This window comes from Lolium perenne, chromosome 1 (genome assembly GCF_019359855.2).
Source record: "Lolium perenne isolate Kyuss_39 chromosome 1, Kyuss_2.0, whole genome shotgun sequence".
Taxonomy (NCBI): Eukaryota; Viridiplantae; Streptophyta; class Magnoliopsida; order Poales; family Poaceae; genus Lolium; species Lolium perenne.
Window position 1 is genome coordinate 46,916,821 of NC_067244.2, and position 27,360 is coordinate 46,944,180.

General features: G+C 44.7%; 1 protein-coding gene across 3 annotated transcripts; it reads left to right on the forward strand.

Moving 5' to 3' along the window:
- Nucleotides 1–12,901: 12,901 nt before the first annotated feature.
- LOC127348713 (pentatricopeptide repeat-containing protein At2g13600) lies at nucleotides 12,902–18,544 on the forward strand. Of its 3 annotated transcripts, none has more exons than XM_051374648.2 (3): nucleotides 12,902–15,165; nucleotides 16,641–16,742; nucleotides 17,448–18,544. In XM_051374648.2, the coding sequence occupies exon 1, from the start codon at nucleotides 13,493–13,495 to the stop codon at nucleotides 14,960–14,962; it is 1,470 nt and encodes a 489-aa protein (XP_051230608.1). In that variant the 5' UTR covers nucleotides 12,902–13,492; the 3' UTR covers nucleotides 14,963–15,165; nucleotides 16,641–16,742; nucleotides 17,448–18,544. The 3 variants fall into 3 exon arrangements, with proteins under 3 accessions (XP_051230608.1, XP_051230614.1, XP_051230603.1); XM_051374654.2 differs by having other exon boundaries at nucleotides 16,647–16,742; XM_051374643.2 differs by lacking the exon at nucleotides 17,448–18,544 and having other exon boundaries at nucleotides 12,902–13,394; nucleotides 13,485–15,165; nucleotides 16,641–16,849.
- The last annotated feature ends 8,816 nt before the right edge of the window (nucleotides 18,545–27,360 follow it).

The window sequence follows — 27,360 nt, forward strand, 5'->3', positions numbered from 1 at the left end:
TCCGTGAAACTTTATATATGATATTTACTTTCAATACGATGCTTGATTATTAGTTTGATCGAACTATTTTTTCGTAAAGTGTATGAGGCAGGAAAAATGGAATAACTTATGTGGATACTACGTCTGCACCTTCATGCGTGACATGTCCTGTCCCAAGGGTGGGGATCCCCAAATACACCACACTCGTGTACGATAACAAATTTTCACAATTAATCTTAATTAGTACCATCTATTGTATTGAGTTCCATTCATATATTGATCTCCTTTTTTAAATATAGATGACACGCCTGCGGGACACTCTCATAACAGCGGATCAAATAAAAGCAATTCAAGAGGAAATCGCGGGATTCTTTATTACCGAGGTCCTTACCCCAGGTGGAGAGCACTATCGGAAGATCGTGACGGCGGAGGATATTCGTTCAGGAAAAGTTGTATTGTAAATATGCATGCATTACGTGTACTGTGTTGACTATGTCGTGTACTGTTGACGATGTCTATATATATTCATGACGATTTTTTGTGGTTTCTTGAATGATATATATATGCATTGCTGATACTCTGCCGCGGCAAGGAAACAGATCGTTTCTCTGCCGCGGCAGAGAAACGCTGGTACAGCCCAAATCTGTGCCGCGGCAGAGAAATAGCAATTCTCTGCCGCGGCAGAGAAACATAGGCCCGGTTCGTACCACGAACCGGGACCAAAGCCCTTCCAGCGCGAGCTCCCTGGTCGCACCACGTGTTGAGGCCTTTAGGCCCGGTTTATCTTTGAACCGGGACTAAAGGGTACCCCCTTTAGTCCCGCCTAGTTGGTCCCGGTTCAGGAACCGGGTCTAAAGGCCCAAATGGACCGGGCCTATTGCCCAGTTTTCCACTAGTGCAACATACAGAAGCTGTCGATCTACGCCGATGAATGTCGATCACCTATCAGCAGAGCAGAAGCTGTCGATCTAATCCGGTGAGGAAATGTCTGGATGTTTTTGGACATGCTTCAGGTCTTTTTTTTTTTGAAATTGGGATATAACCCAGCTTCTGCATTGTGATGATCCACACCGGTCATTTATAAAAAAGGGTTCAAATTCGGTAAAATGTTTACAACTCAAGCATTGCCAAGAATTGATACAAAAATCAACCGGCAAAAAAAGCAAAACATACTATGACTACGCATCAACATAGCCTTCTAGTATGTCGTCAGGCAGTCTGGCATAAGATATCCTCAGTGACCATCTGGAGCCGTGTGCATCCAGAAACCATGACATCCCGCTGTCCCTCCGGCGAAAGGAGGGCCCAAAGCTGAACCCAATGTGACACCATATGGATAACCTGCAAGAAGTGAAAAGATTTTTTTTGTTAAAATAAAGATAATATCATTTTTAACCCTCCATATAGACCAACATAAAGCAGAAACCCCAATCCGGATAAAAGCCTTAGATTGTCTATCTACTCCATTCAACCAGTTACCAAACATATCAGTAATATTGGTTGGAGACGGAAGATCATAAGTGAAATTAACCGTACGCCAACGAAGCTTAGCTAAAGGACACTCAATAAAAAGGTGTTGAATAGTCTCCTGGTCCCCGCAGAAAACACATTTCATACACCCATTCCAGTGATGTTTAGCTAAATATCTTTAGTTAACAGAACCTTGTTACTCAAAAATCACATGAAAATATTTTATCTTAAAAGGAACTTTAACCTTCCAGAGATACTTTCTCAGAAAAGGGGTATGGTCACTCATAAGATTCTCATACGTAGACTTCACCGTAAATAAACCTTTGGAGGTCAGACCCTAGGCAAAACAATCATTCTCTTCATTCAAGTTTACTATCATCAGTTTTCGGCATAATTCTAACCATGAGGTCCATTTGTTACCACTCAACACCCATCCAAAAGTATAATATTCAGAGAGGTTTGAGCTAACACATGAGCTACTGTTACATTCTTGTGATGTACAATATTATACAAAGATGGATACTGCTGAGCTAACGAAGTTTTTTCTAACCATGTATATTCCTAAAAACGGGTACTCATTCCATTACCCACTTTGAAAAAACCTCTAGAAAAAACTCCTCCTTAACCTCTATCAATCCCTTCCAGAAAGGAGAATCGATAGGCTTAGCCTACATCTCAGATAAGGTTTTCTGTCTTAAGAATTTATTATGTAGCAGTTCTTGCCACACCCCGTCTTCATTAAGAAGTTTAAAGAGTCACTTACTCAATAAATATTTGTTTTTGATTTCGAGAACCTCGATACCTAAGCCCCCTTGATCTTTGGGTCAGCTGACGATGTTCCATTTTGTGAGCCTATATTTTCTCTTATTTTCGTCGGACTGCCAAAATAACCTAGGTCTATAGAAGTCCAAACGTTTCCTTACCCCAACATGTATCTGTAGGAAGGACAACATAAACATAGGTAACTAGTTAATACTGAATTGATAAGGACTAGCCTATCACCATAGGACATGCTTCAGGTCTACATGTTAACTACTGTAAGACATCTGCCACTTTTAGACTAGCCACAATAGGAGTATCATAGGTAGTATCATGTATGCCATATAAGCAAAAATCTTATGTGACATATCAATTAATGAGGAGAGATGTGAGACTAATATCATAGTAGATATCATATCATAGCACGTAAAACTAGAAATTTTAGTGACAAACACATCTTGTATACACATTTGCATTGAGATTCTACAAAATATTAAATATGATGAAACTATAATACTAATTCATGATACTATACATTGTAGGTTATATCATACGTATGATACTAGTCTATAATACTTCCCATTGTGACTAGTCTTATTGGAGGAGGAACTGCAATACCCTATCAAGAATTTTTCCAATAAAATATCTCGGCCTTCAGTTAGCCTTGTGTCCTCTCACTAAGGCGCAGTGGCAACCGATGCTTGATGCCTCTGAACATATCGTTCCCGCGTGGCAGCGAGGGAAGATCGCACGCCCGAGAAGGCTGGTCCTCGTCCAGGCAGTCATGGCGGCACGACTACTACATCACGTGCTGGTCACCAAGTGCCAGTGTGGCTTTTTGAAGAACTGGAGAAAAGTCTGCGTGGCTTTCAGTTGGCTGAAGGAGAGATGTAACGATGGTAAGTGCCTCCTCGCCTGGAATCAAGTATGTTGGCTGGAAGAATTCAGAGGCTTGGGAATCGAAAACTTACGTCTGGAGGCCCCATCACACACGGTTAAATAAACCGGGTGCTCTATAAAGAAGCATCGTCCACTCTTACATGGTGACAGTAAGGTTTACTGCGTGTGACGATATGCCATTTTAACCGTGTGTGAAGGCTTATTCTTGACTAGCGTATCCTAGCAAGGCTGTCGTTACATTGTTTCGCAACACAACATAGAGTTTATTGTAAAGGAGGTATGGAGATACAAAGAGATCCCAATAGTACTAAAAGTTACAAACAGTTAATGTCAAGGTGCATAGAATTGAATCAAATATGGGAGAGGACTCTGCTTCCAGATGTGTGGTTCTATCATCCCTTCAAATTTTATATAGATCTTTCTGTTAAAATATTCCAAGTTCACAACAGAATTGTGTAAATACTAACTCTAACTGAACTTTTGCGAAGGCGTCGGTTTATCATCCCTTCAAATTTTATACATATCTTTCCGTTAAAATGTTCCAAGTTCACAACAAAATTATGTAAAATACTAACTCTAATTGAACTTTTGCGAAGACGTCAGGCATTTTTAACCACCAGGCAAGAGTTTTCCATTGGCTTCGTCAATCTTAGAACTCACCGCCTCAGTCTCTCGATGATTCTCATATGGTAGGATGTGCGAGTGTTCATAGGGATGAGTTTATGTGCGTGTTTGTGAGCGTTTGTGTTTTAGTGTGTTCTACAAAAAATCTAGGAACATCATAAACACTAGGAAATCAAGGATAGTGTCAGTTTGCATGATGACTTGGGAGGGGAGGGGAGGATGATGCCCTAGAATAGGCGCGAGAAGGCAGTAAAAGGTGAGGCACGAGTGGAGTCATGCGCGTGGAGGGGGTTACGCGGGATGTGTACTGGTCATGTTTACATCATAACTAATTACTGTTTTTTGCAGGTAGTCAGTTTACTGTTTACAGATATGTCTTGGGTCCTCTTAATCTACAACCACCGCCAAAGAAATTATTAGCTTGCAAGATAACCATTGAATTATAGTGTAGCTTTAAATAGTAAAAAGAGTGTGGCATATTAGATGTTGAAGACACATTAGATCATAGATGGTGATATAAATTGAATAGAAATGTACCTCTATAAATAAGAAAAATATTTTGTCACTAATAAAATATAGACTCAGTTGGTAAGTAGTAACACATCAGAATAGAACCCGACCTTTCTCCTCTCCTCTCCCCCACCGACCCTTAGAGTGTTGTCCACACATTACCGGATCAGATCGTTGTTTCCGCTGTTGCTCGTGCTAGCTTCTATAGGGATAGATTAGGATGCCACCCCCTCCCCTTTATACAAAGTAGTTTTAGGATTTCCTTTGCCTTATGGCTATAGTTATTCAGCTCCCGTATGTCGGTCCAGGCCAGGCTTTGGGCTGGGCCAAAGAAAGCCCGAGTAGAAAAAACTACGCCCATGCGCCTAGCCTGGCCTCGCCAAAAACTCCTAAACTTGGTGGGCCATAGGTCGGGGCCTCCCTAATGCGCTCATTTGGACTACCCAGGCCCAGCCTGGCCCGACCATCAGGTCAACACTTTTAGGCCCAGGCCTAGGAATTCTAGTTGGGCTTCTGGGCGGGCCGTGGGCTGTGTTGTAGTTGTTTCCTTTTTTCTGTCTGGTGGAGCTTGGCCATGGCGGGTGTGAGCGCTTCGTGGTTGCTGGCTTTGCTCCTTGGTGATTATTTGTAGTGGTCAAAGGCCTTGGGGGCGGATTTAGGCCACAACTTCGTTAATAAGCTCATGGGCTATGACGAAACCTCGATTTTGGGTAGATTTGGAGGCCTTTCTACTTTATCCGGATCTTCATGGAGACAAGACATACGGGGAAAAGATGTCGTCTAGCTACTCGGATCTTAGGCTTTGTGGGAAGATGGAGTACATGATGCATGTGTTCCGGAAGCTGTGATCTATCGTAAGAGTGCAGCGGGCTTCTTCGCCAATGTTATCCTTGGCCAGCGAGACATTTCACACTTGGATGATGAATCTTAGCTTTTTCTTCCTCCGGGCTGCTATGCCGATACGGAGGATCATTGATTTCGGTGCAGGGTTCTCAGCGAGCCTCACTCCAAGCGGAACAGCCCGGTGGCGTTCATGGTGCTTGCGCCTTGACGTCTCTGAGGAGGTGCAGTGAAGACGATGGACCTGATTGCTTTTTCCTATTTTTCTTTCAGGTCCTGTTTGCAAAGTGTGAGGATTGGACTATAATTTTTTGTTTCATCGGGTTTTTTTTATTGTAATCATGTACTCACTGCTTATCTAATGCAGTTTCTTATCTATTGCAATTTTCAGGTCCTTTGGGTCCATTCCCTGTCCATTTTTTTTGTAGTGTAGAAAGATGTCAGAGTCCCAAGTACTCCCGAGTCCCACCTCCCTACTACTTGAAAATTCAACAACCCCAATACCGAAGAAACCAAGAGTATCAAGCAGAGCGAGTTTTGTCTTTGAGTTCACAAAACCAGAACCTGAATCTAGAAGGGCATATAGCACAAATCATACAAACAGAAGAGGTTACATCCAAACTTTAGACCAGCTGAACAGGTAAATCGTCAACAGCTGCACCGTGCGCTTCTTCTTCAGAGGTGTGGCACTTAATCCCCCCAAAAAAAAAGTGAATTTCACTTTTTACCCCGTAGTTCTACCGTTGTGACACTAATTGCCACATTGAATAAAAAATCATCTAGATTATGCATTTTAGAATATTTGGACCCTCGATTTCTAGGGCGTATTCATTGGGCAAGCTATGAGGTGATTACCTACTTTCAAAAATATCAGTACGAGACGAGGAATAAAACAATCGGATAAGAGAAATCTGGACATAATCGTAGATGAGGGCCTCCGATATTTACACATTTTGTCGCACCACTTGGGCGAAATACGCCGGTTCTATCTAACAAAAACAAACAAAACGCTAAATTGGGGTAAAACCATGTTTAAAAACTCCTAGATGGGATATTTTTTTTGTAAAAGTTGCACTAAATGGGGTAATATGTGCCACAAATGCGCAACTATAGGGTAAAAAGTGAAATTCACTCTAAAAAAAATCTAGGACACTATCTTTCTTTTTGTCCAAATTAATAACCACATTTTTTCTATTTAATAACCAGTAGCAACAGAAATGCATTCAATTATTCTAGCAAGCTAGCAGTTAAGAACTTGATATAGGGAGGCACGTAACTAATCTTGATAAGAAAAGTTTGTTTAGCTGTCTCCATATATGCAGTAAGCCGGCTGTGTAATCCTAGTGCGGACAGGGATATGCACGCATTCCGCACGCGTTAGCGTATGTAACGGGAACAGTTCAGATCTTCATTTCAGCAATCGAGTCACGGACTCAGGGAACAGATATAATCATGCGCCCGCTGAATATAAGCCAATGCGTTGAATTTGATCAGAAGAAAACAAAGATACTACTGTCTGAGATTTTTCTGAAGCGGTAAAGCTGAACGATTTACTTTTTAATGCAGAGAGAGAGGCAGGAGTTCATCCTGCATTTGATGTTTTTTTTTTCAATACATATACCCATTAATATTGGGTATCCTTTTTTCACATAACCCGTAGAGGAAACTCACAACATCTAGCTAAAATATGCTGAACACCGTACCATTCTTGGGCTTGCTAGTGAGCCCACTATCCAGTTTTTGCGCAAATTTATCAAGTGTGCATACTTGATGCATTTAGGTATGGATAGAAGCCTCAATTTTAATGCAGAAAAAAAGGACGTAAACAAGCTATTCTAGGATTTTCATCTATGACCTATCTGTATGGCCACCCGGGTTTCGCTGCATACGGGAGCACATGCCCAATCATGACCCAATCACTAATGACCAAACTAAGATGTTTCCGAAGCTAATGGAGGATAATTGATTAATTCTAGTAATATATTGATTAATTTACCTAGTCAGAGATATTCATAAGTATAGACGATGCTAACATAATAAAGAGCTTCAAAGCCTTAAAATTATTTTGAATTTTTTATTTTTAGGAAAATAGTTGTACTACATTAACTTAGTAATACATATAATACTTTGAACGCTAATCAATATCGCCATCTGCAACACGTCATACATTACTTACTTCACAAGTATCGATGTGCAAATTACTTTATGTCTGGCGCATGATTTTATAGTGGAGAGTTAATTTCTCTTTGTATCTCGTTGTTTCATATTTTCTAGCTCTTGTTTATATGCTATCAATTCATGCATGGATCTTAACTATATAGGAAAGAATGGATCATTTTTTTATGTTTACATCAATTTAGCCTAGTGCTTTATTATTTAAGCTAACCCCATCACATCCTAGATTCGCCGCTGCATGTACTCTTCCACAATTCACAATACCTTTTTAGCTAGCTTGCTGTAGCTTAATTTCCAGCTTCACGAGTACTGTACCTGTAACTAACCGCACAGCTGGCTTCACCAATATGTCTTTGTTAGCTAGCACGAGGATCACACTCACCCCTGCAGTTCTGCAAAGGACCTTCTGCATCGTAAGTACGAACATTATTGGCGGGAGAACGTAAGGATGCAGTCAAACAGGTCCTCAGCCTGATCGTAGCCGGTAGATCAGTCGAGATGGACCTCGCCGATCAGTCGATATGATCTAGCTCCGTCGTGTTTCGTAGATAATAACATTGGGTAATACGTCGGTCTCCTCAGTTGATTGATTGATTGACAAGGATCGGAATAATAAAATAGAATAAGAAGGTAGCATCTTATCTTATATATATTAGTGGTCAGTGGATGCTGACAAGTGGAATACGGATCAAGATTTTTGTCACAAGACACGACGATTGACAAGAGAGAGATTCCGCATGAAGCACGTAAACTTAATTAATTATTAACACGAACAGAATTTCTACAGATCATCGATCGGGTGCAGTGCTGCACTGCAGCTGCATGATATTGGTCAGCATGCATGCACATGCGCTCCATGCCAGTAGACTCTGCACACTTGCACAACACTACCTGCCTGCACTCATCAAAGAGGACGAAAGAGAGCATCCATGACCATGCATCAATAATCGACCGATGTGCACTTGCCAGTAGGATCGATGCGATCGATCGTATCTAATGCTATACTATTATTCCGTGATCATGCATATCGATCTAATGCTATGCAAATGTTCAAATCTTGCAGCATGAACACAACAATTGTCTCAGACATCCAGAATCACGCAGCAAACAATTGCATGTCAAATGAACTTAAACAACATACAAAAATTATCCAAAGAATGCTAACATTTGCCACCAAGATTCTTGCCCTCGGCCTTGCTATATATTTATTTTGAATAAAAGACCAACGGTCCTACGTTAAATTAATAACGCCTAACAACGAAAATGATACAAGATGTTGAACTCAGCTTATAAGATAGAAACCGACCTACCAAAGAGGCTACAACGGAAATATCAGGCATGACCATGACGGAGACTACCCCGAAGAAGAGCATGAGCTGGACGGGCGCAGTTGTTCAGCCGGCGCTCACCATAGAGCACAAGCGAACCAACGAACGATGCACGCCGATGAGACTATTGCACCATTGCAGGAAACCCCACCAGTAGGTGACCACCACAAGGAACTGACCACACCACCGCCAACAAACCGTTGTCAGGACAGAATCCAAAGGGGAAAATGGTGGGTGCATAGCACGAATCAAGCTTTGCCGAAGAGAGAAAAATGAATAGCCAAAGCTGTCTGAAGAAGCATTGCAACTCCACCAAATAACCATGAGAGAGCTGCACACTGCGAAACCCAAGACGGTGCCTTCAAGAAAATCATGACACAAGAGTACCGCCACCGCCTGATCCGAGGATCTTGGATTTTCACCCGGAACACGTAAGAGGACCGAGAGGAGCACCAATGACGCCTTCAGTGGACATCACCACCGTGGCCCAAACGGGCAAGGTTTCCCGCCGGCATAATCTCTCCTCCTTCTGCACGGGGTGCAAAAAGTCGAATGATAACCAAACTGCCGCCATAGCGCATTGCTTGCCAGCACCACTCTATCCTTACGACCATGTACAATGACCAGCACCAAAGAATATGGCACTCCCACCAACTAGTAGGACTCCCACCTTCCAGGGCTTTCGCCCCGACGCTCAAGTTGCACACACCACATAGCTGAAGGAGAAGACAGATGGCGTTTCTACGAAACTTGAGAGACGACAAGACAAGGTTCATTCGGCCAGATCGGCAACCTGCATGCCCCATGGCAGCCGACACCCTTAGATCTGGAGGTCGAGGTTGATGGGCTTGGAAAGGGCCTAGGCCCCCTGCCCTGGCATGATCAAAAGGCCACCAGAAGCGCCGTGCTGCCCATCCACCTACTGGATCTATCCCCACCGCCGCTTCATTCCCGCTGGCCAACATCGTGGTCACAACACCCCCGGACCGAGAAGCCCCATCCTCCACCAGCCCATTGAACGCCTACTAGCGCCGCCCACCGCCGTAGATGCACCAGAAGGCACCGCCACCTTGGTCTTGCTAGAAGAAAATCTATGTCGTCCAACTTCTCCCCCAAGCCGGATCTAGTGAGCCAAACTCATTCTCCTCTTTCCAACATATTTTCTGAGCTTGGGCATAGGGGATGCCAATTTAAGATCCAACATTGTGTCCATCGCAGACTCTTATTCTTCTACTCTATTTGTCTCTCCTACCTAGCTCCTTGAGAGTCGCACAACGCCTCCGCCTCCCCTTTGCTGATCCTATCATTCGTAGTAGAGGGATGGGTGAGGCGGTCGGGTCTCCTCAGTATGTCATCTCGAGTTAGACCTTGTTTTGCCTATATGGCTTTTGGCTTTATGCCGGTTGATGGAGGCTGATTCCGATCACTTGCGAGTAGCGGCTTGGGCCGGCTAGCGAGCTTCTACACGATTTCTCCATGGAGAAGGAGGAGGAAGGGGAGGCATCAATCTGGTAGAGGCTTGTCCAATAAGCTCAGGGAGATCCGGTTCTTGGTGTTCATCTTTGTTGTGGTGGAGACGGAGGAGGGTGTCCCCAAGATCTGGATGCTCTGATGAATTACTTGTGGCTATAGAAAGCTATGGCGGATTTCATCAACAACGACGTCTTCGTGCCGGAGTTATCATTGGTCGTAAGGGAGGCCGCTGCACACTTAGTTAGGTGCCATGTGCACTTGGATTTTAAGATCTTGTGGGGAGGTGATACGTCTCCAACGTATCTATAATTTCTTATGTTCCATGCTAGTAGTTTTATGACAATACCTACATGTTTTATTCACACTTTATAATGTTTTTATGTATTATCTGGGACTAACCTATTAACAAGATGCCGCAGTGTCAGTTCCTGTTTTCTGCTGTTTTTGATTTCAGAAAAGCTAGTTTACAAATATTCTCGGAATTGGACGAAACAAAAGCCCACGGCCCTATTTTCCACAGAGTGTTCCAGAAGACCGAAGAAGCGTCGAGGAAGGCCAGCAGGGGGCCCACACCATAGGGCGGCGCGGGGGGCCCCACTGCCGCGCCAAGGTGTGGTGAGGGAGCCCCCTGGCTCCCACGACTCCACCCCTTCGCCTATTTATTCCTTTGTCCCCGAAAACCCTAGGACCAAGAGCCAGAATACCAGAACAGTTCCAGAGACGCCGCCGCCGTCAACCCTAACTCGGGGGGTTCAGAAGATCTCCTCCGGCACCCTGCCGGAGAGGGGAATCATCACCGGAGGGCTGTACATCACCATGCCCGCCTCCGGACTGATGCGTGAGTAGTTCATCCTTGGACTATGGGTCCATAGCAGTAGCTAGATGGTTATCTTCTCCTATTGTGCCATCATGTTTAGATCTTGTGAGCTGCCTATCATGATCAAGATCATCTATTTGTAATGCTACATGTTGTGTTTGTTGGTATCCGATGAATATGGAATACTATGTCAAGTTGATTATTGATCTATCATATATGTTGTTTATGATCTTGCATGCTCTCCGTTGCTAGTAGAGGCTCTGGCCAAGTTGATACTTGTAACTCTAAGAGGGGGTATTTATGCTAGATAGTGGGTTCATGTCTCCATTGAATCTGGGGGAGTGACAGCAACCCCTAAGGTTGTGGATGTGCTGTTGCCAGTAGGGATAAAACATCAATGCTTTGTCTAAGGATATTTGTAGTGATAAAACATCAATGCTTTCTTGTAGTGATTGTTTACATTACGCAAAGTACTTAATGCAATTGTCTGTTGTTTGCAACTTAATACTGGAAGGGGTGCGGATGCTAACCCGAAGGTGAACTTTTTAGGCATAGATGCATGCTGGATGGCGGTCTATGTTCTTTGTCGTAATGCCCTAAGTAAATCTCATAGTAGTCATCATGATATGTATGTGCATTGTTATGCCCTCTCTATTTGTCAATTGCCCAACTGTAATTTGTTTACCCAACATGTTATTTATCTTATTGGAGAGACACCACTAGTGAAATGTGGACCCCGATCCATTCTTTTACATCTGAAATACAACCTACTGCAATCATTGTTCTCTTTTGTTTTCTGCAAGCAAACATCATCTTCCACACCATACGTTTAATCTTTTGTTTTCAGCAAGCCGGTGAGATTGACAACCTCACTGTTAAGTTGGGGCAAAGTAGTTTGATTGTGTTGTGCAGGTTCCACGTTGGCGCCGGAATCCCTGGTGTTGCGCCGCACTACACTCCTTCACCAACAACCTTCACGTGGCCTTCATCTCCTACTGGTTCGATAACCTTGGTTTCTTACTGAGGGAAAACTCGCTGCTGTACTCATCATACCTTCCTCTTGGGGTTCCCAACGGACGTGTGCTTTACCGTCACAAGCAGGAGGCCCCTTTCGGAGATGTCGGCATCCAACATCTTCTCATCCCCATGTGGTATGTCCACAGTGGCGTTAAGCTTGCCAGCGGTCGAGTCTCAGGTCCGGTGTAGAAGACCAAATACTTGTTTGTTTTTCCTGCTTTTGTTCGAAGATCCTTTGTGCAATCTTCCAGTACTATGTTGTAATTCTTATTTTTCTAGGGTCATATATGTAAAATGTACCCAGCTACCAAATAAAGGCATCCATCTGGTTCAGTCGAGACCATTCTCTCCCCGTTAAAAAAATACCATGTCCATTGTAGGAGCTCTTGTATCTGGGTATATGAGGGAGGAAGGAGCTACATAGGAGTAGAGGAGGACGAATAATTATTGTTATAGGAGGTTTGTGAAAGAGGAGCATCTCCTTATGAGAAGTCATAGTCTTGGGGAGGATCAACAACAAAAGGTGTGGAAGATTGCTATGATCAATGTGGTGGTTGTTGTATCATCAACGAATTAGCTAGGATCAGACTTCATGTTTGATTTCACCGTGGTGTGTCTAAGCAAGATCAATTATTTATCGGTGTCAAGGCGTCTACAATGATTTCGCGATCTTAAAACCACGCAAGCTGTGTTTTCACTGGATAAACATGTGTTACCATGGTGTGCTCAGAGTTCCAAAATCATACTATGTACTATTTCATCGTAAGCAAACTAAGCGTTACAATCCGAAGAAAAAAATAGATGAAGAAAAATGCTATCGCCTGGTTCTCTCGAAATGGGGTGTGCACCCAGAGCAGACCGAAAAGCCCATCCTAATTCTCCCCCTTCAGGGCTCGTTTGGTTGCATACTTTCCCAGCGGTTTCGCTCGTTTTCCCTGGCCCAACAAACCCCGGGTCCAATCGACCCGGGTAAGCTCACGTGGCCATTTGGTTGCTCATACGGTGTAGTTTCCCCGTCGTTTCCGCGCTCATCCCCGGGAGAACGTTCCACCACTCGAGAGGTGGGGAACCAAATCCGCGACTCGGCTCTCTCTCGCGCGCGACAGGGAGACGACGATGCTGGGTCGCTGAGAGCTCGCGACCATCCCCTCCGGCGGCCGGAGGCTCTCTCTCCCCTCTACCTTCTCCTCCGCCGGATTGCCCTCCTCTGCTCTGACGAATCTCCTCCGCGCGGAGAACGCATGAACTCTCCAAGATCTGGCGCTCTCGTCTCCAACAACTCCACGCCATGCCGTGCGGCGGCCGGCGGGTGCTGCCTCGTCTTCGCCACTAGCCAACTCCGACCCTCAGCACATCGTCGTCTCTGGTTGCCTTGCACGGATCCGCCAATTTCACTTCCTCGAGGGCAGAGGCAGCTAGCCAGTGCGTAGTGTTTCCCTCGCTGCAAACCAAACAGACACGAGGATTAGGGAAATATCTCCCGTAAAAACTGGGGATACCAGGTGCACCCCAAAATTCCCTATCGGGGTATCCTTCACTGGTTTTCGTGCCCCCAACAACCAAACAAGCCCTCACCGTTGCTCGCGTCGCAGGCTGTCCGATGTGGGATTGGGACGCTACCTCCCTCGCCGGCGCTATCAAATCCGCCGCCACTGGCCGCTCTGCGCACCACGTCAAGCCCCTCCACGCGCTCCTCCTTAAGCTCGGCCTCTCAGCGTCCGCCATTCTATCCACCTCGCTCGCGCATCTTGCACTCCGCTGCGGGCTTCCAGGTTACGCCCGCGCGCTGTTCGGCGAAATGCCCCGCCGGGACGTGGTCTCCTGGACGTCCCTCATCACCGGTCATGCCCACCAGGGTCTGCATACTGATTCTTTGTCCCTTTTTCGGCGCATGGTGGAATCTGGTGTTGCTCCCAACGGGTACACGCTGTCCGGTGGGCTGCTCGCGTGCGCCGGGGTTGGCCAGGCCGCCCTTGCTATCGGGAAGGAAATTCATGCCAGGGTTGTGAAGATGAGTATGTATGGCCCCGTCGATTCAGTTGTGGAGAACGGAGTTCTTGACATGTACACGAGATGCGGGAATGTTGACTACGCCAGGAGAGTGTTTAGGGTGATGGCGGCAAGGGACATTGTTGCGTGGAACTCGATGATGGCTGGGTGTCTCGGCAGTGGCCAAGCAGAGGAGGCTGTGGCGTTGTTTGCGTCAATGGTGTCTTGTGGGGTTGGCGCAGATGGATTCTCGTGTGCCATAATTGTCGGTGCGTGCGGGGAGCTGGCATTGTTGAAGCAGGGTATGCAGGTGCATGCACGGGTTATTCGTGGTGGATTTGAGTGGGATGTGGTTGTCAGGAACTCCTTGGTGGATATGTATGCAAAGTGCGGTTGTGTTGACTCAGCAGAGCTTGTCTTTAAGGCTGCAACATCACTGGACTCTGTTCTGTGGACTACGATGATCTCAGCTTATGGGAAGTCTGGCCGTGCACAAGATGCAGTATCTATGTTTGATAGGATGGCACATTTGGGCATAAAAAGAGATGGAGTAGCATACCTTGCGGTGTTGTCAGCTTGTAGCCATGGCGGGCTTGTTCGGGAAGGTTGGCACTACTTCAAGGTTCTGTTTGATGGCCAGAGCTCGGTTAAGCTGCAGCCTGAGCACTACGGTTGCATGGCAGATCTTATTTGCAGGAGAGGTTGCCTACAAGATGCTCTTGAATTCATTGAGAGCATGCCATTTGACTCCAGTGTTGCTGCCTGGAGTGCATTGCTTAATTCATGTCGAATCTATAGGGATGCTAAGTTGGGTCAGCTTGCAGCATCTCGTCTACTCGAGCTTGATCCTGGGAACCACAGTAACTGGGTTGCTCTATCAAGTATACATGCGTTGGAGGGAGATTGGCATGAGACCTGGATGATCAGGGAGAACATGAACAAAGAGTGGGTGAAGAAAGAGCCTGGATGTAGTTGGGTCGAACTGCAGGATGGGGTTCATGTCTTTCTAATGGCTGACCAGTCTCACCCTGAGTTGGTTAATGTACTGCAGACTCTCGATTCTTTGAAGGAAGATATATAGAGGATGCCTTCATAAGAAGCATACGATGAACAAGTTTTTGCGAGGCTCTTTGGTCGGAGCTCCTTTAAATCTCGCCGGAGAGTGCGATGTTGTCCTAGCTGGTGATTTTCCTTGCAACTAGTGTGACCAGTGCCATCAAATAGGTTTGGAGATGAAAATACGTCCTTTGCAGATGTGCCATTACAGCAAGAGTTATAACTAAGGTACTATGGGCTACCGGCTTATGTGCATTTTATAAATAGTGGTACATGCGATAGTCTTCATGTGCTGCTTTCAGCTCACCATTAAGAAGTTCCCTTGTATTCTGAAATGTTGATACAAATGGATATATATTGTTCCTTAACAAAAATTGACCCTTGGGGAAGAAATCTGAAGGCGTCATTTTTAGGTCGATAAAAGGCCCTCAACTCCAGCTCCATCCATGATGCTGATGCAAGGGCGGCCTAGGTAGATATACACAATGAGATGTCTCTTTTGTGAGAACTAGGGTTTCAGTACTGGTTGGTAGTCTTCACATCTGGAGGACTTACTAACGCACGAGACACACATTCTCTTGTTCATCTTACACAAATTGTTATATTTCATCGATACAAATAGTTAAGGGCCTCGTTGATTTGAAGGAATTCCGTAGATTTTATGCATGACTATACTTATGATTTACAGCTCTTGTTTGATCTGTAGGATTGCAAACCAGGGGAAGACTTAGGTAGGATCAGGTTTTAGATGGGATCTATGAGAACATTTTTTTTTTGAAAAGACAAAACATGTTTAAATATTCTGAAAAAAAATGACAACACACATGTGTGTTACATATGCAAGGTAAAAAAATTGCAAATTTGACATACACTTAGAGAACCAAAAAGATAAATTTGGGTGTGAATACTTAATAGTGTGAAATCCTATTCAACCAGATCTGTCACTATTCATAGTCGAATTTTTCTTTTCTGTTTCTCCAAGTGTAGATCAAATTTTGAGCTGAAATTTTTGGGAGTTGTAAACACAACCCATAGGAATGTTATATATTATTTTCAGATTTTTTGCATTTTTAAAATATGTTTTCTGTGGGTTGATCCTATGATCCCACCTAATAGGGAGATACTATACAAGTCTCTCCCTTGTAAACCATATGAATTTTCCATATGGACAACTTCTCATGCAATTTTAAAGGAAAATTCAATTGAGTCCAACATCATGGACATTTTCCTCTCTCTTGCTGATAATACGTCAAGAACTTAATGATTGAAGAAAGTCATGTGTTTTTCTTGTGATGCGACCAAAAGCTTCTATTAGACATTCCTCTCATTTAAATTCCTGTAGGATTCGACATAGCATGGCATTCAGTTCCTAAGGATTTCATATTCCTGTGTTTTTCGAATCTTTTGAATTAAACAAGCGCCAAATTTGAGTAAAAAAAGACTGGACTATTTGCCATTTCAGAAATGCATGCCCTCACATAAGACAAAACTTGCATTCCTGGCCGAGCTGGGAGATAAAATAATCCTTCACTCATTGGTCTTATGTTTTCATTCCTATTTCTAAGTATCTGTTTTGGTTTATTGTATTTAGCACAGAAGAATTTTCAGCTGTCTTAATATTTCTATATGGCTGTAAGGGGCTGATCTTGTGTCATAGCATAAGGTACTGATCTCTGTTTTTGCCACTCCATTTTGTTTTGAAGGACCAGTGCCTTGCTGCATATATGTGGCATGCAAAAACGAGACCACGTACAGAAGACGATAGGATTACAAGAAAAGTTCCATTGAAGTGTATATCTACCCAGGTCAAGTTTCTATCCTTAACTTGTACTGTAGTCAAGAAGGAAAAGAAACCATTTTGCTAAAAGTTGCGCCCATGTTTCAGTTCAAACAGTGTTGGTTTGCCTCTATATATCAGTCTATTGTACGTCTTGATTGCTAGACATCAGGAGACCAACTACACATATGTGATACATTCTGCAAAATATTAACATTTCCTTGAAAGAGAAGAACTTAGGCAGAATGGTTGTGTTTTACTCCTTGAGGATCAGACTACGCATCTGAGACTCCATGCTTTAACTACATTGTGTTGATCTAAGGACTAATCTTCTACCTACACAGAATAACCATAGCAATTGTACTTGCAGTGACATCTTCTCTGTTTGACCCCTTAATTCTGCCGAAAGCAGTTAATCTAATGCCAAAGCATAATATTCAGACACCAGACATTTGTAATGAAGTGATTGAACATTTGCACCGTCCATAGCTTTTTCTCATTTGAAAGCTCTTACAATTTACCATAGCAAAAGAAATTACTTGCAATTTCCGAGTTATGGGTGGAACCACTGCAAAAAAATGAACATCTATTGTATGTTAAGAATAAAGGCGTGTTATTGTATTACTTAAATGTATTACTTAAAATTAGCTTGGTAACTTGTTATATTCTGAAGACCTATAGTTAACTTTAAACTCAGAGGCTGAAATCAAAACTGTGGCCATATATGCACCAGGCAACATACCAGTCAGTTAAATGTGTTGGGCAACGGAAGCATCGGGAAATACAGCTAACTTCAAACTCAGAGGATAAACAAGGCTGTCAATAAGCAAGATGCAAACCAGTTAAATTTGTTTGTCAGTTGAACCAACTATAAACACTCCAGCAGTCATCCACCAGGAAATTGAGACATTTTCTATCATCACTTGATTCAATCTCATGATGAAATACAAGTTTATTCCATGTCATTTGTTGAGCACATCCATGGTTGCTCTTGTCCTACTTCGGTTTCATATATTTTTACTGCAGTTTACGTGATTGCAAATGGGAAATTGTCAACAGAGTGCATGGTCTATAGTTTTACCTTGTTTCTACTCTGTCAAGTTGCAACAATGTCCAGTATGTTAATTATTTTAAGTCATGATGTTCTTGAGTGCTCAAAATCCGCATGGTCCTGTAAGGTAGACAGGTAGTAATATGTTAAGTGTTACATTCCCTACATGAAATTCGATGCAATCCAAATCTTGAAACAAATCAATTCACACCATACATTATTTGTTTGGCTTTGTTTCTATGTTTGAAATTTGAAGGCGTTTCTTGTATTGTTCCCATATATAGGATTTGGGCATAAATCATAACTTGTACATATGCTTTTGTTTGCTTGCTCTACGAATATGAGATTATGGGTTAGTTTTATAGTAATTAATGGTACGCAAGAAATATTAACTAAGCTACATGTAGCGACAGTAAAGCAATATGATAGGACACCTGCCTTTTGACATTAATCACACGATCTAGTTGGACAATTTGATTTGCTCTGGACGCAAGCAACAATAGGAACGAACAGGGAAGAGCTGGCTTATTGACAGTCAAATGGATGCCAAGGTAAGATACCTGGAATTCTGAGACTGGACAGACCAGGGTAGTTGCGAGCACAGTAGCAATCTCAGGGAATCAACGTACCGGTGTTGCCAATGACTTGTTATAATTGGTGAGAAGACCATAGGCGCGACAGATGATGTCCAAATGGCTTTGGATAGCACTGAGCTCCGCTGGATCAGGTCGTCGGAAGATGACCAATTCATCAGAATATAGGGACACCGCGGGGGCGGCATGGTGCTCTGAGAGGCGCTGTAGCACCCCATGTTAGACTTCCATCTGACATGATTAATAATGGTGTTTTGGTGAAAAGGAGGGAGAGGGAGAGAGAGAGAGAGGGAGAGAGGGAGAGGGGCAGAGGGGCAGAGGGAGAGGCAGAGGGGGAGAGGGAGAGAGAGAGGGAGAGAGGGAGAGGGAGAGAGAGGGAGAGAGGGAGAGAGGGAGAGAGAGGGAGAGGGAGAGAGAGAGGGAGAGAGGGAGAGAGAGGGGGAGAGAGGGAGAGGGAGAGAGGGAGAGAGAGCGAGGGAGAGAGGGAGAGGGAGAGAGAGCGAGAGAGAGAGTTGCCAATTTCACTTTGTGGATCCATTTTCACTAGTACTGCAGGCAAAACATATTGCAGGACCATACTATCTGTGTATTTATGAGACATCTATATCAATTATTACTTTATTTTGCTCTATAACGTGAGATGCTGAGGGATTGGTTCTTCTAATTCTATCTCTAACCCTTATTAGTTGTCATGCAACATGTATTAGCAGTTAGTTTATAATTAACTAAAGTTAAAGTTTCATTTATCAATAAACATAATTCATGAAATATTAAAATAATGCTTATATTCCCTTTTGTTCAATGTGGCAGCAGATGCATTATCGACAATTATGATGTGCAAATTGGTGTGGGTGTATCTAGACATTTAGTGATAGGAGGGTCGTACCTGCATCTAAAATGTTTATGTTTATGTGATATGTTCTCTGCTAGACCTGTGAAATCTTCACAGGTTTCGAAGGTGGTGTAGGAGGTAAGCACAAGTTTCAGTGAGGCTTGGCTTATATAGTCCACTCTGAAAAACGGAACTGTTCAAATTTGGAGCAACACTTGGGAATCAGCTTTACCCTCGAAGGTAATGTTTCGTAGGGTATTTGATATTTTGTTAAACCCTGGACCTTTACTACTCCCTCCAATCCATAATAAGAGTCGGGGGTTTAGTCAACTAAACCCCCGACACTTATTATTGGTCGGAGGGAGTAGTTCGTTACATGAGTGCATAGAACTGTTTGATATTTGAGAATATTAACATTTAAATAACCGTTGGTGCAAGTTGTAAAATTGGTGGACTATTGTGCAGTCAATACACCTAGACGATAAGAAAGACCGGGTTGTTTGGGCTCTTGGTAAATTTGATGTGTACTCAGCTACATCCTTATTAAAAGGTATCACTCTTAGCGGGCGTGAGCAATACTTGGATGAAAAAAGAAGCAATGAGCACGTACTAGAAATTAGGATCTTGGGGCAGCTCTTTCATGACCAACTTTAGAAGGCCGGACATCTCAGACTAACAAATTGGGTTGGAGATCTCAATTACTTACGTGGCGTTCCTGCAACTGTCCACCATATTTCTTTTGATTGTATCCGTTTCAGTTTGTTTGGTATGCCCTCAAAGAGCATTACTATGGTGTTGGCTAACTCTACAGACTTACTGCACCACTAACGAACTATGGATTCTGTGGACAAATACTGTGTTTCTTTGTGATTTATTGGGCTTGATAATAAACATAGAGGCTATTGAAACAATATTCCTTAGCTAGCGTGATGAAATAATATCCAAATGAGCTGTTGAAATATTTATTGTTGGGGACAAATGTTACTGCCTAAAATTTTAGAGGATAGACAGAACAACATTTATGAAAGCAAATGGCTTTGCAGAAAGTTGGTGTCCCTGTACTAGCTCAGTACCTGGCTAGTATACATAGGCCAACTATATAACTTAACCTATCACCCACAGTTTATAGTAGCTGTGGAAATTGAGCAGAGCAGGGAGCAAGAAAGTGAACAAAGTAGGAGCATTTGCTAGGGCTATGCTCTGTTTGCCATAATTTTTTAGACAGGAATCACATTGATGTAGATGCAATTGGCACAATAGAAATGAGCATGGGAGGTCCCAGGATAGGTTTATGCACATGCAGTCAACTGTTAGCTCTCATTCATGAATTGCCCACTGAATTCTGTGAGGGGATACATGCGATTGGATGAGGCGATATCATTTCTCACGGTGTGTGCATGCATGTCTGTATCATATAGCCACTGAAAGTACATAAATGGAAGAGTTAATCAACTTATGTGCAAGCCCTATAATCTGCAGTTTCGGGGTACCCTGTTGAAATTAGTTTCCAAATCTCTTTTTTTTTATGTTGTTACTGCGTGAGAAGTCTCACCTGGACTCTAGGAGTGACTTAGTTTGGCTGAGGTCCTTCCTTTCTCACGATGCCAGAACTCGAGATGTAGTTTTGATGGTTGTTGTTCGGTAGCTCGCATGTCTGCTTTTGCTTAATGCTTGTACCTGGCTGCATTATACATTCACGCGTGATTATACATTACGCAGGAACCTCTGCTAGATGTAAATCTGGGTTGCCACCTAATCTCTATTGAACACTGAACCTCTAAATATTCTAAAATAGAAGACATCTTAGACATTCTTTCAAAAAAGAAGCTACATGTAACTGTATAACTGAAGTTCTTACCTAAAAATAAAGGGATGGTAGTGTTGATCACCTACATGTAACTTAATTAAAAGCATATCGAATTAAAGATGTTACATCGTTCTATTTCGTTCACGTTGTACACATAAGTATATGTACCAACAAAAAAGTATTGACGTCACAGCCCTGAATTTCTATGGAACAACATAAGTACAAATTGTAAGTACGAAAGCAATTAGTTTTCCAGAAAATTCACTCACTGTTCCTAACTATATAATTGCACCCATCAACATAACTACATGTATACACTAACTATATAACTCCACCTATCGTACCAACTTTAGTTGACAAATAAAAAGAGGCGAGCGAGATAAAAGTGAGCAAACCGAAGTAGATGAAGAGGGCCATCCTCTCTTGCTCAAGAATTACAGCAAGTTATTGACAGAGACTATGTATATATGATGCAATTGGCACCAGAGAAATAGGCCTAGGAGGTACCGGGATAGATAGTTCATGCACAATCGCAAGCCCCAGCATACATGTGACTTCTTGAAGAATTACCCCATAAATTTTATGAAGAGATACTATGTACACCACTTGCCCTTTGAACACTTCAATAGTTCAAGTGATCATGATGGAGTGAGTGCCATGAAGATTATATAGACCTGTCATTTTTGCTTGTTCAAGTTAGGGTTAAAATTCTTCACATCGGCAAAACTAAAGGCCAAGATATTGCTGCCATGAGTGAGCTCAGTCTCTAGGTCAATCTTGTGTCTAATCAGCATGGATGATCTAGCTGGTGAATCCTTTTTCTAATGGAAATAGTGGATGAAATAATGACCAAAGTACAAGCTCATTTTTTCCTTGATTACATGTTTCTGTTCGAAGAATCAATGAGATAATCATCAAGTAAGCAGCACTGACGCTCTATGCAGCCAATACTGAAGGAAAAGCCTCTGTACATGAAAATTTAAAGTTAGCCAGAACTTTTTAATGGCCATCATAGCATTCTTAAGGGGGTACAACAGCTTGTAAATTAACTAAATGAGTGCCAAAATAGCATTTCAATACTGCTATGTGCAAGTGATGCTTCTAGTTAAAATGAAATAACGAATCAACGCTATAGCCATATGGCACTTCGGAATTTTGTTTTGTTTAAGCTCTTGCAAATCTGCTCATGGTAATTTAATGACTTATTTATATTTCTCGTCTTATTTAGAATGATTGTGGAAGGGGAATATTAGGGGAAAATCTACCACTATTTGGACCATACGGTCACAAGTTAAATGAGAGTCAGGATTTTTTCAATTTTGGGTATGATTGATGAAGTGCGGTATTTTTTCTGCTTTGACACTTCTAACATCAAGGAAGGGTCTCAGGACCGTTTTTGGCCGGACATGGTAATGCGGGGCTGCTCTTTGTGAGTGTATCCTGGTGTTCTAAATGAACATGACTCAGTCAAAGAGATGGTTCTTCATATTGTAAGTTAGTAGTTTGGTATGAGCTACTTAGCAGGCTCAATGATGTTCAACTCTCAGATGTGAGAGAGATTTTAGTGTCAACGTCCAGCAAAATTGTATCCATTCTGTCAAATGTACGTAGCTAGCTTTGATACACTCACAGGTTACATAGCCACTTAGCGAGTGATGGGTTGTGGAATTTAAAGGTTCCATTAAAGATTAAAAATTCTTTGTTTCATGCTCGGGGGTTTACATTGACAGAAGATAAATTAGCTAATAGTTTATACTGAGTTACTGACAGATTGAGACAATCAACCATTTAATTTTGCTAACACCACTTTTCCAGTCTTCAATTGCCTATAATCTATATCCATCTCGTAATGTAACCCATATACTTCTTCGGAGATTGCATGGTTTGGCTAAAAGAATAAAGGGAACTTATCATAGTTGGTGCGACCATGGTTTGGATGGTGTTATGACCATACATCAAGACTTTTGCCAATCAAGATTTCAGGACTGATCAAGATGGAGTTTGAAGGTTAAATCATTTGTCACTTCGTATCTACACTTGCTTTGAAATTTCAATTTTTTGTTGGCTATGCAGCCATCTTTGCTACCTGCATATTCGGTTGAATTACTAGCCCTGTAAGCATTCAGATTCTTATGTATTTCTTTATTCATAACAAAGCTAGTTTCTCCTTTTCTGAAGGTTCTCCTTGAATATATAGGGAGAGTAGTGGTGATCCGCTAACTGTAACTGAATAAATGTCCACTTCAAGGTGCTATATCATATTATTTTATTGTCGTATGTACAACTGATACGAATACAAATGTATTAAATGATACTGTCCTGGATTTTAGAGGGTAGATAACTAGATATAATATTTAGTGCGTATGAAAGCAAATGTTTTTTCACCATATTCACTCGATTCTGACAATCTGTGGTGACCTTGCCCGCACCATCATAATTAGTGGCTGTTGTCCACCAACTATATATAACTCAACCTCATGAAGTGTCTCTAGTTGAAGTTTTTGGCGAAGTCCAGCGTCTGCGTAGAATGCAATTTCCGGAAGAGAAATAGGCATGGGAGGCACCAGGATTGACAGATGACGAACAACTGTTCTCAAATGTGTGGGTCATTCAAGAATTACCCACTTAGTTACGCGAAGAGGTGTTTCGGATTCCAAATGAGCTAGATGTTGTGTGGAGTATAGTTACTGACATGGGGGAGGCAGGGGTTAGAGCATCTAAAAGGCCCAAAACCGAAAAATAACCGCCGTTTTACGGGTTCGGAAAAACGGCGTCGATCAGTGACCGTAAACGGGCCAAAACCGAAAATATTTTTTTAGGCTGCGTTCGGTTCGCTCCGTCGGCCTGTATATGTAGGGGCCGACGGAGCGAACCGAACGCAGCCCGAACACAATCCCTAATTTGCGCGCGAGGGAACCTTCAGCTCCTCCCAACCGCCGCCGCCCCCGCCGATCTGTGCGCCCTCATCTTCCTCTGCGCCGCCGCCCTCCGATTTGTGCCCGATGAGTCTCGAATCGACCCCATCTGCCGCCGTTGCTACCCCGTCGGCGCCGCCACCTTCTCCCGTGGTCGCGGGAGCTTCCGCCGCTCCACCAACAACCCCGGCCACCGCTCCCACCCCTGTGACCCCCGCGGTTGTTGCTTCGACGGTCTCGTCGACGACTGGGGCGAAGAGACGGCGCGCGGGAACGCATCTGCTCCCGCAAGCCGGTGCCGCGGCAGTCACCGGTGATGGGTCGGCGGTGATGCCGAAGGCAGTCCGTGCGAGACCGAAGAGTTCGGGTCCGAAAAAGGACCAAAGTGAAGGCGGCGACTGCCCGTGGCCCCGCGCCTCCCTGCCCATCTCCGCCAACGCCGCCGCTGCCGCCTCCGGAAGCCACCGCGAACGCCGCCTAGGATGTGCTCGACGACGGCGCTGCAAGGTACACATGAACTCTTCCTCCGTTTTTTCCATTGCAAGTACATACCGAGGCCTCGTCAAATTAGGAACGATTCCACCTCGTACATGGAGATGTTGGGGGAGGTGAACATTAACCCGCTCCCTCCATTCGGCAATGAGAACGACTACGTGGACGAGGGGGGACAAGGGGAAGAAGGGGACGAGGGGGACGAGGAAGAGGAAGACGGTGTGGTGGAGGTCACGGCCGATGGAAATCGGAAGAAGAGGCGGGCCAACAACTACACGGAGATTGAAGACGCCACCTTGTGCCGAGCTTGGACCTCCATGGGGATGGATGCTGTCTCCGGCACGGATCAAACAGGGAAGCGGTACTGGCAGCGCATCGAGGACAAGTTCCATAAGCTCATGCCGCGCGTTCGCCATCCTGTCGATCACACCTACCGATCCCTCCAAGGTCGTTGGGACGCGATCAAACCGGCGTGTAGCCGGTGGGCAGCAGCAATGGACCAAGTGGTGTCTAATCCTCGAAGCGGCGCAACTATCGACGAATATGTGAGTGCATACTTGGTAAAGCTAATTGTAGTTTAGCTTGGATGACATATTGACGATTTGTTGGTTCCTTTTGCATATGTAGGATCGCATTGCCGATGCTAGGTACAGAGACATGGCCGGCAGCAAGGGAAAGAGCTTCACCATGCGTCACTGCTTTGATGTGCTCCAGCACCTCCCCAAGTGGAAATTGAGGGATGAAGAAGTCGCTCCGAAGAAGGCTGCAATGGTTGCGCTCGACGACACCGAGGACAAGAAGGATGGCAGGAACGCCGACAAGCCGGAGGGGAACAAGAAGGCGAAGGAAAGGCTAAGGCTCGAGGGGGAGGCTGCATTGTTGAGGGACAAGTTTGACCAAATGATGAAGTCCAAGGAGGTGATAGCGACCAAGACTTTGGAGACCAAGCGTGTCATCATCGAGACGAAGAAGGAGGTGAGCCTTGCAAAACTTGAAGCCAGCCGAGAGGAGGCAAGGAGCAAAGTCAAGTTGGAGGAGATGAGGATCAATGTCAAGAAGGACAAAGCAACGAAGCAACTTTTGGCCGAAGAGAGGGAGATCATGATGACGAACACTAAGAACATGAATGAGATTCAACTGGAGTGGTGGAAGGAGACTACGGCGGAGATCATGGCAAGACGAAGAGCAGCTCGTGAAGAGGCAACTGGTGCAGCCGATGTGACTCCAGGAGGTGGTGGCGACGATGCTGACGGCAGGACAACCTCGGTTTGATGCCGGCCGTGAGAGGAGAGGGGGAACTATGAACTATGTCATTTGATTCTGTCATTTGATGTCTGCACTATGAACTATGCATGAATTGTTTGCATTTTATTGTGATGTTTCTTCGATCATATGCTAAAATAATTTCATAAACCCTGTTTTTACGGGTTCAGATGACGCTGGCGCAGAACAGAGCCCGTAAACCAAAACTATAAAATAGAATCCATTTTACAACCCGAATACGCGAGTTCGGTGAACTGAACTCGCCTTTTTCGGTTCGACTTTTTACGGGTTCTGCTAGAGATGCTCTTATCATATGAAATGGATCAATTAACGGACCGGGCATAAGGGCATCTCCAGCGGGCGCGACGCAAACGATCACTGGATCAATTAACGGACAGGGCATAAGGGCATCTCCAGCGGCGCGACGCGAATGGTCGCCGAGCGACCGTTTTCGTCCGCCGTGAGCGGAAATGCGTCTGGCACCACCTCCTGCGGGGCGACGCAAAGTGACCGGGCCGTCTGCGGAGACGCAAACCTGGCCCAAATATGCGCATGTGATGCGTCTCTGCGGACGCTGCGCGGATGCGGAAAGTGTTCGCTTGCGTCTGGCGGACATTTTGTCTGGCCCACCTGGCTGTGACCCAGCGTCGATGCGTCTTCTCCGCCAGTACTGGCGCCGTAAATGCGATGCTTCGCGTGGCGCGCGGCCGTCGCCTACCTCAGCGCATGAAGTAATGGCATTGCCACGCGTGCCGTGGCCGTCGCCCTGCCTCTGATCTATATAAACAGGGGCGGCCAGCATCTCATCTCCTCCCCGCAAAACCCCTAGCCGCCGCACAACCTCCACCGTAGGCCCGTAGCGCCGCTGCCGCTCAGACTCCGCCGCAGCCACCATGAGCAACGCCGGCCGCGGCCAGGCTGCCGCGCCTCCACCTCCACCTACACCTCCCACTCCACCTCCCCTGGCCTCGAGCTCCGACGAGGAGTTCGACTCCGACGACAGCACGGGCGACCTCCTCGACCCGGTCAAGGACGCCAAGGCCTTGGCACTCGCGGCGAAGGAAGCAGAGGAGGAGCTGGCGGGCCACGCTGCGTTGGACGCCGAGCTGGAACAGCGCAAGCTGGGGGCCGCCGCAGCCGCAGAGGACTCTGACTCCGAGATATCTTGGTCTTCCGATGACCCTGATGCGCCTACGCCGGAGGAGAGGGCGACAGAGCAGAGGGCTATCGTCGAGTCTTTCGAGACGCTCAAGGATGACGCTGCGAACGCGAGGCTCGAGCAGTGCCTGCAAGAGGACGCGGCGGCGCACCGAGCCATAGCAGCCGCACGGGAGGCGGCGGAGAAGCAGGCGATGGAGCGACACAACGACGGTGCCGGCCCGTCCGGAAGCAATTAGTCTAGTCTTCTAGATCTACATTGTATAGTTTTTATACATTTAAATGTACTACTTTTTATGTTTTAAAATGTGTTGCAAATCTAAAAATGGATCGCCCCGGTGGGAAGACACCCAGACGCAAACGGACGCGCGGACAAAATATATCCACGGGGCGACGCAAACGGACACTCGCGACCACTTTTGAGCGTCTGAAATGCGTCGCCCCGTTGGAGATGCCTAACAATTCCTCACTGGACACCAAAGATTCATCGAGTGTCCGCACGACGGCATTGTCTACCGTGGTATATAGACGTCTC

Bases quoted from the DNA above. Each gene is read 5' to 3' on its own strand.
- LOC127348713 (XM_051374648.2), top strand. From the start codon at position 13,493: ATGTGGGATTGGGACGCTACCTCCCTCGCCGGCGCTATCAAATCCGCC.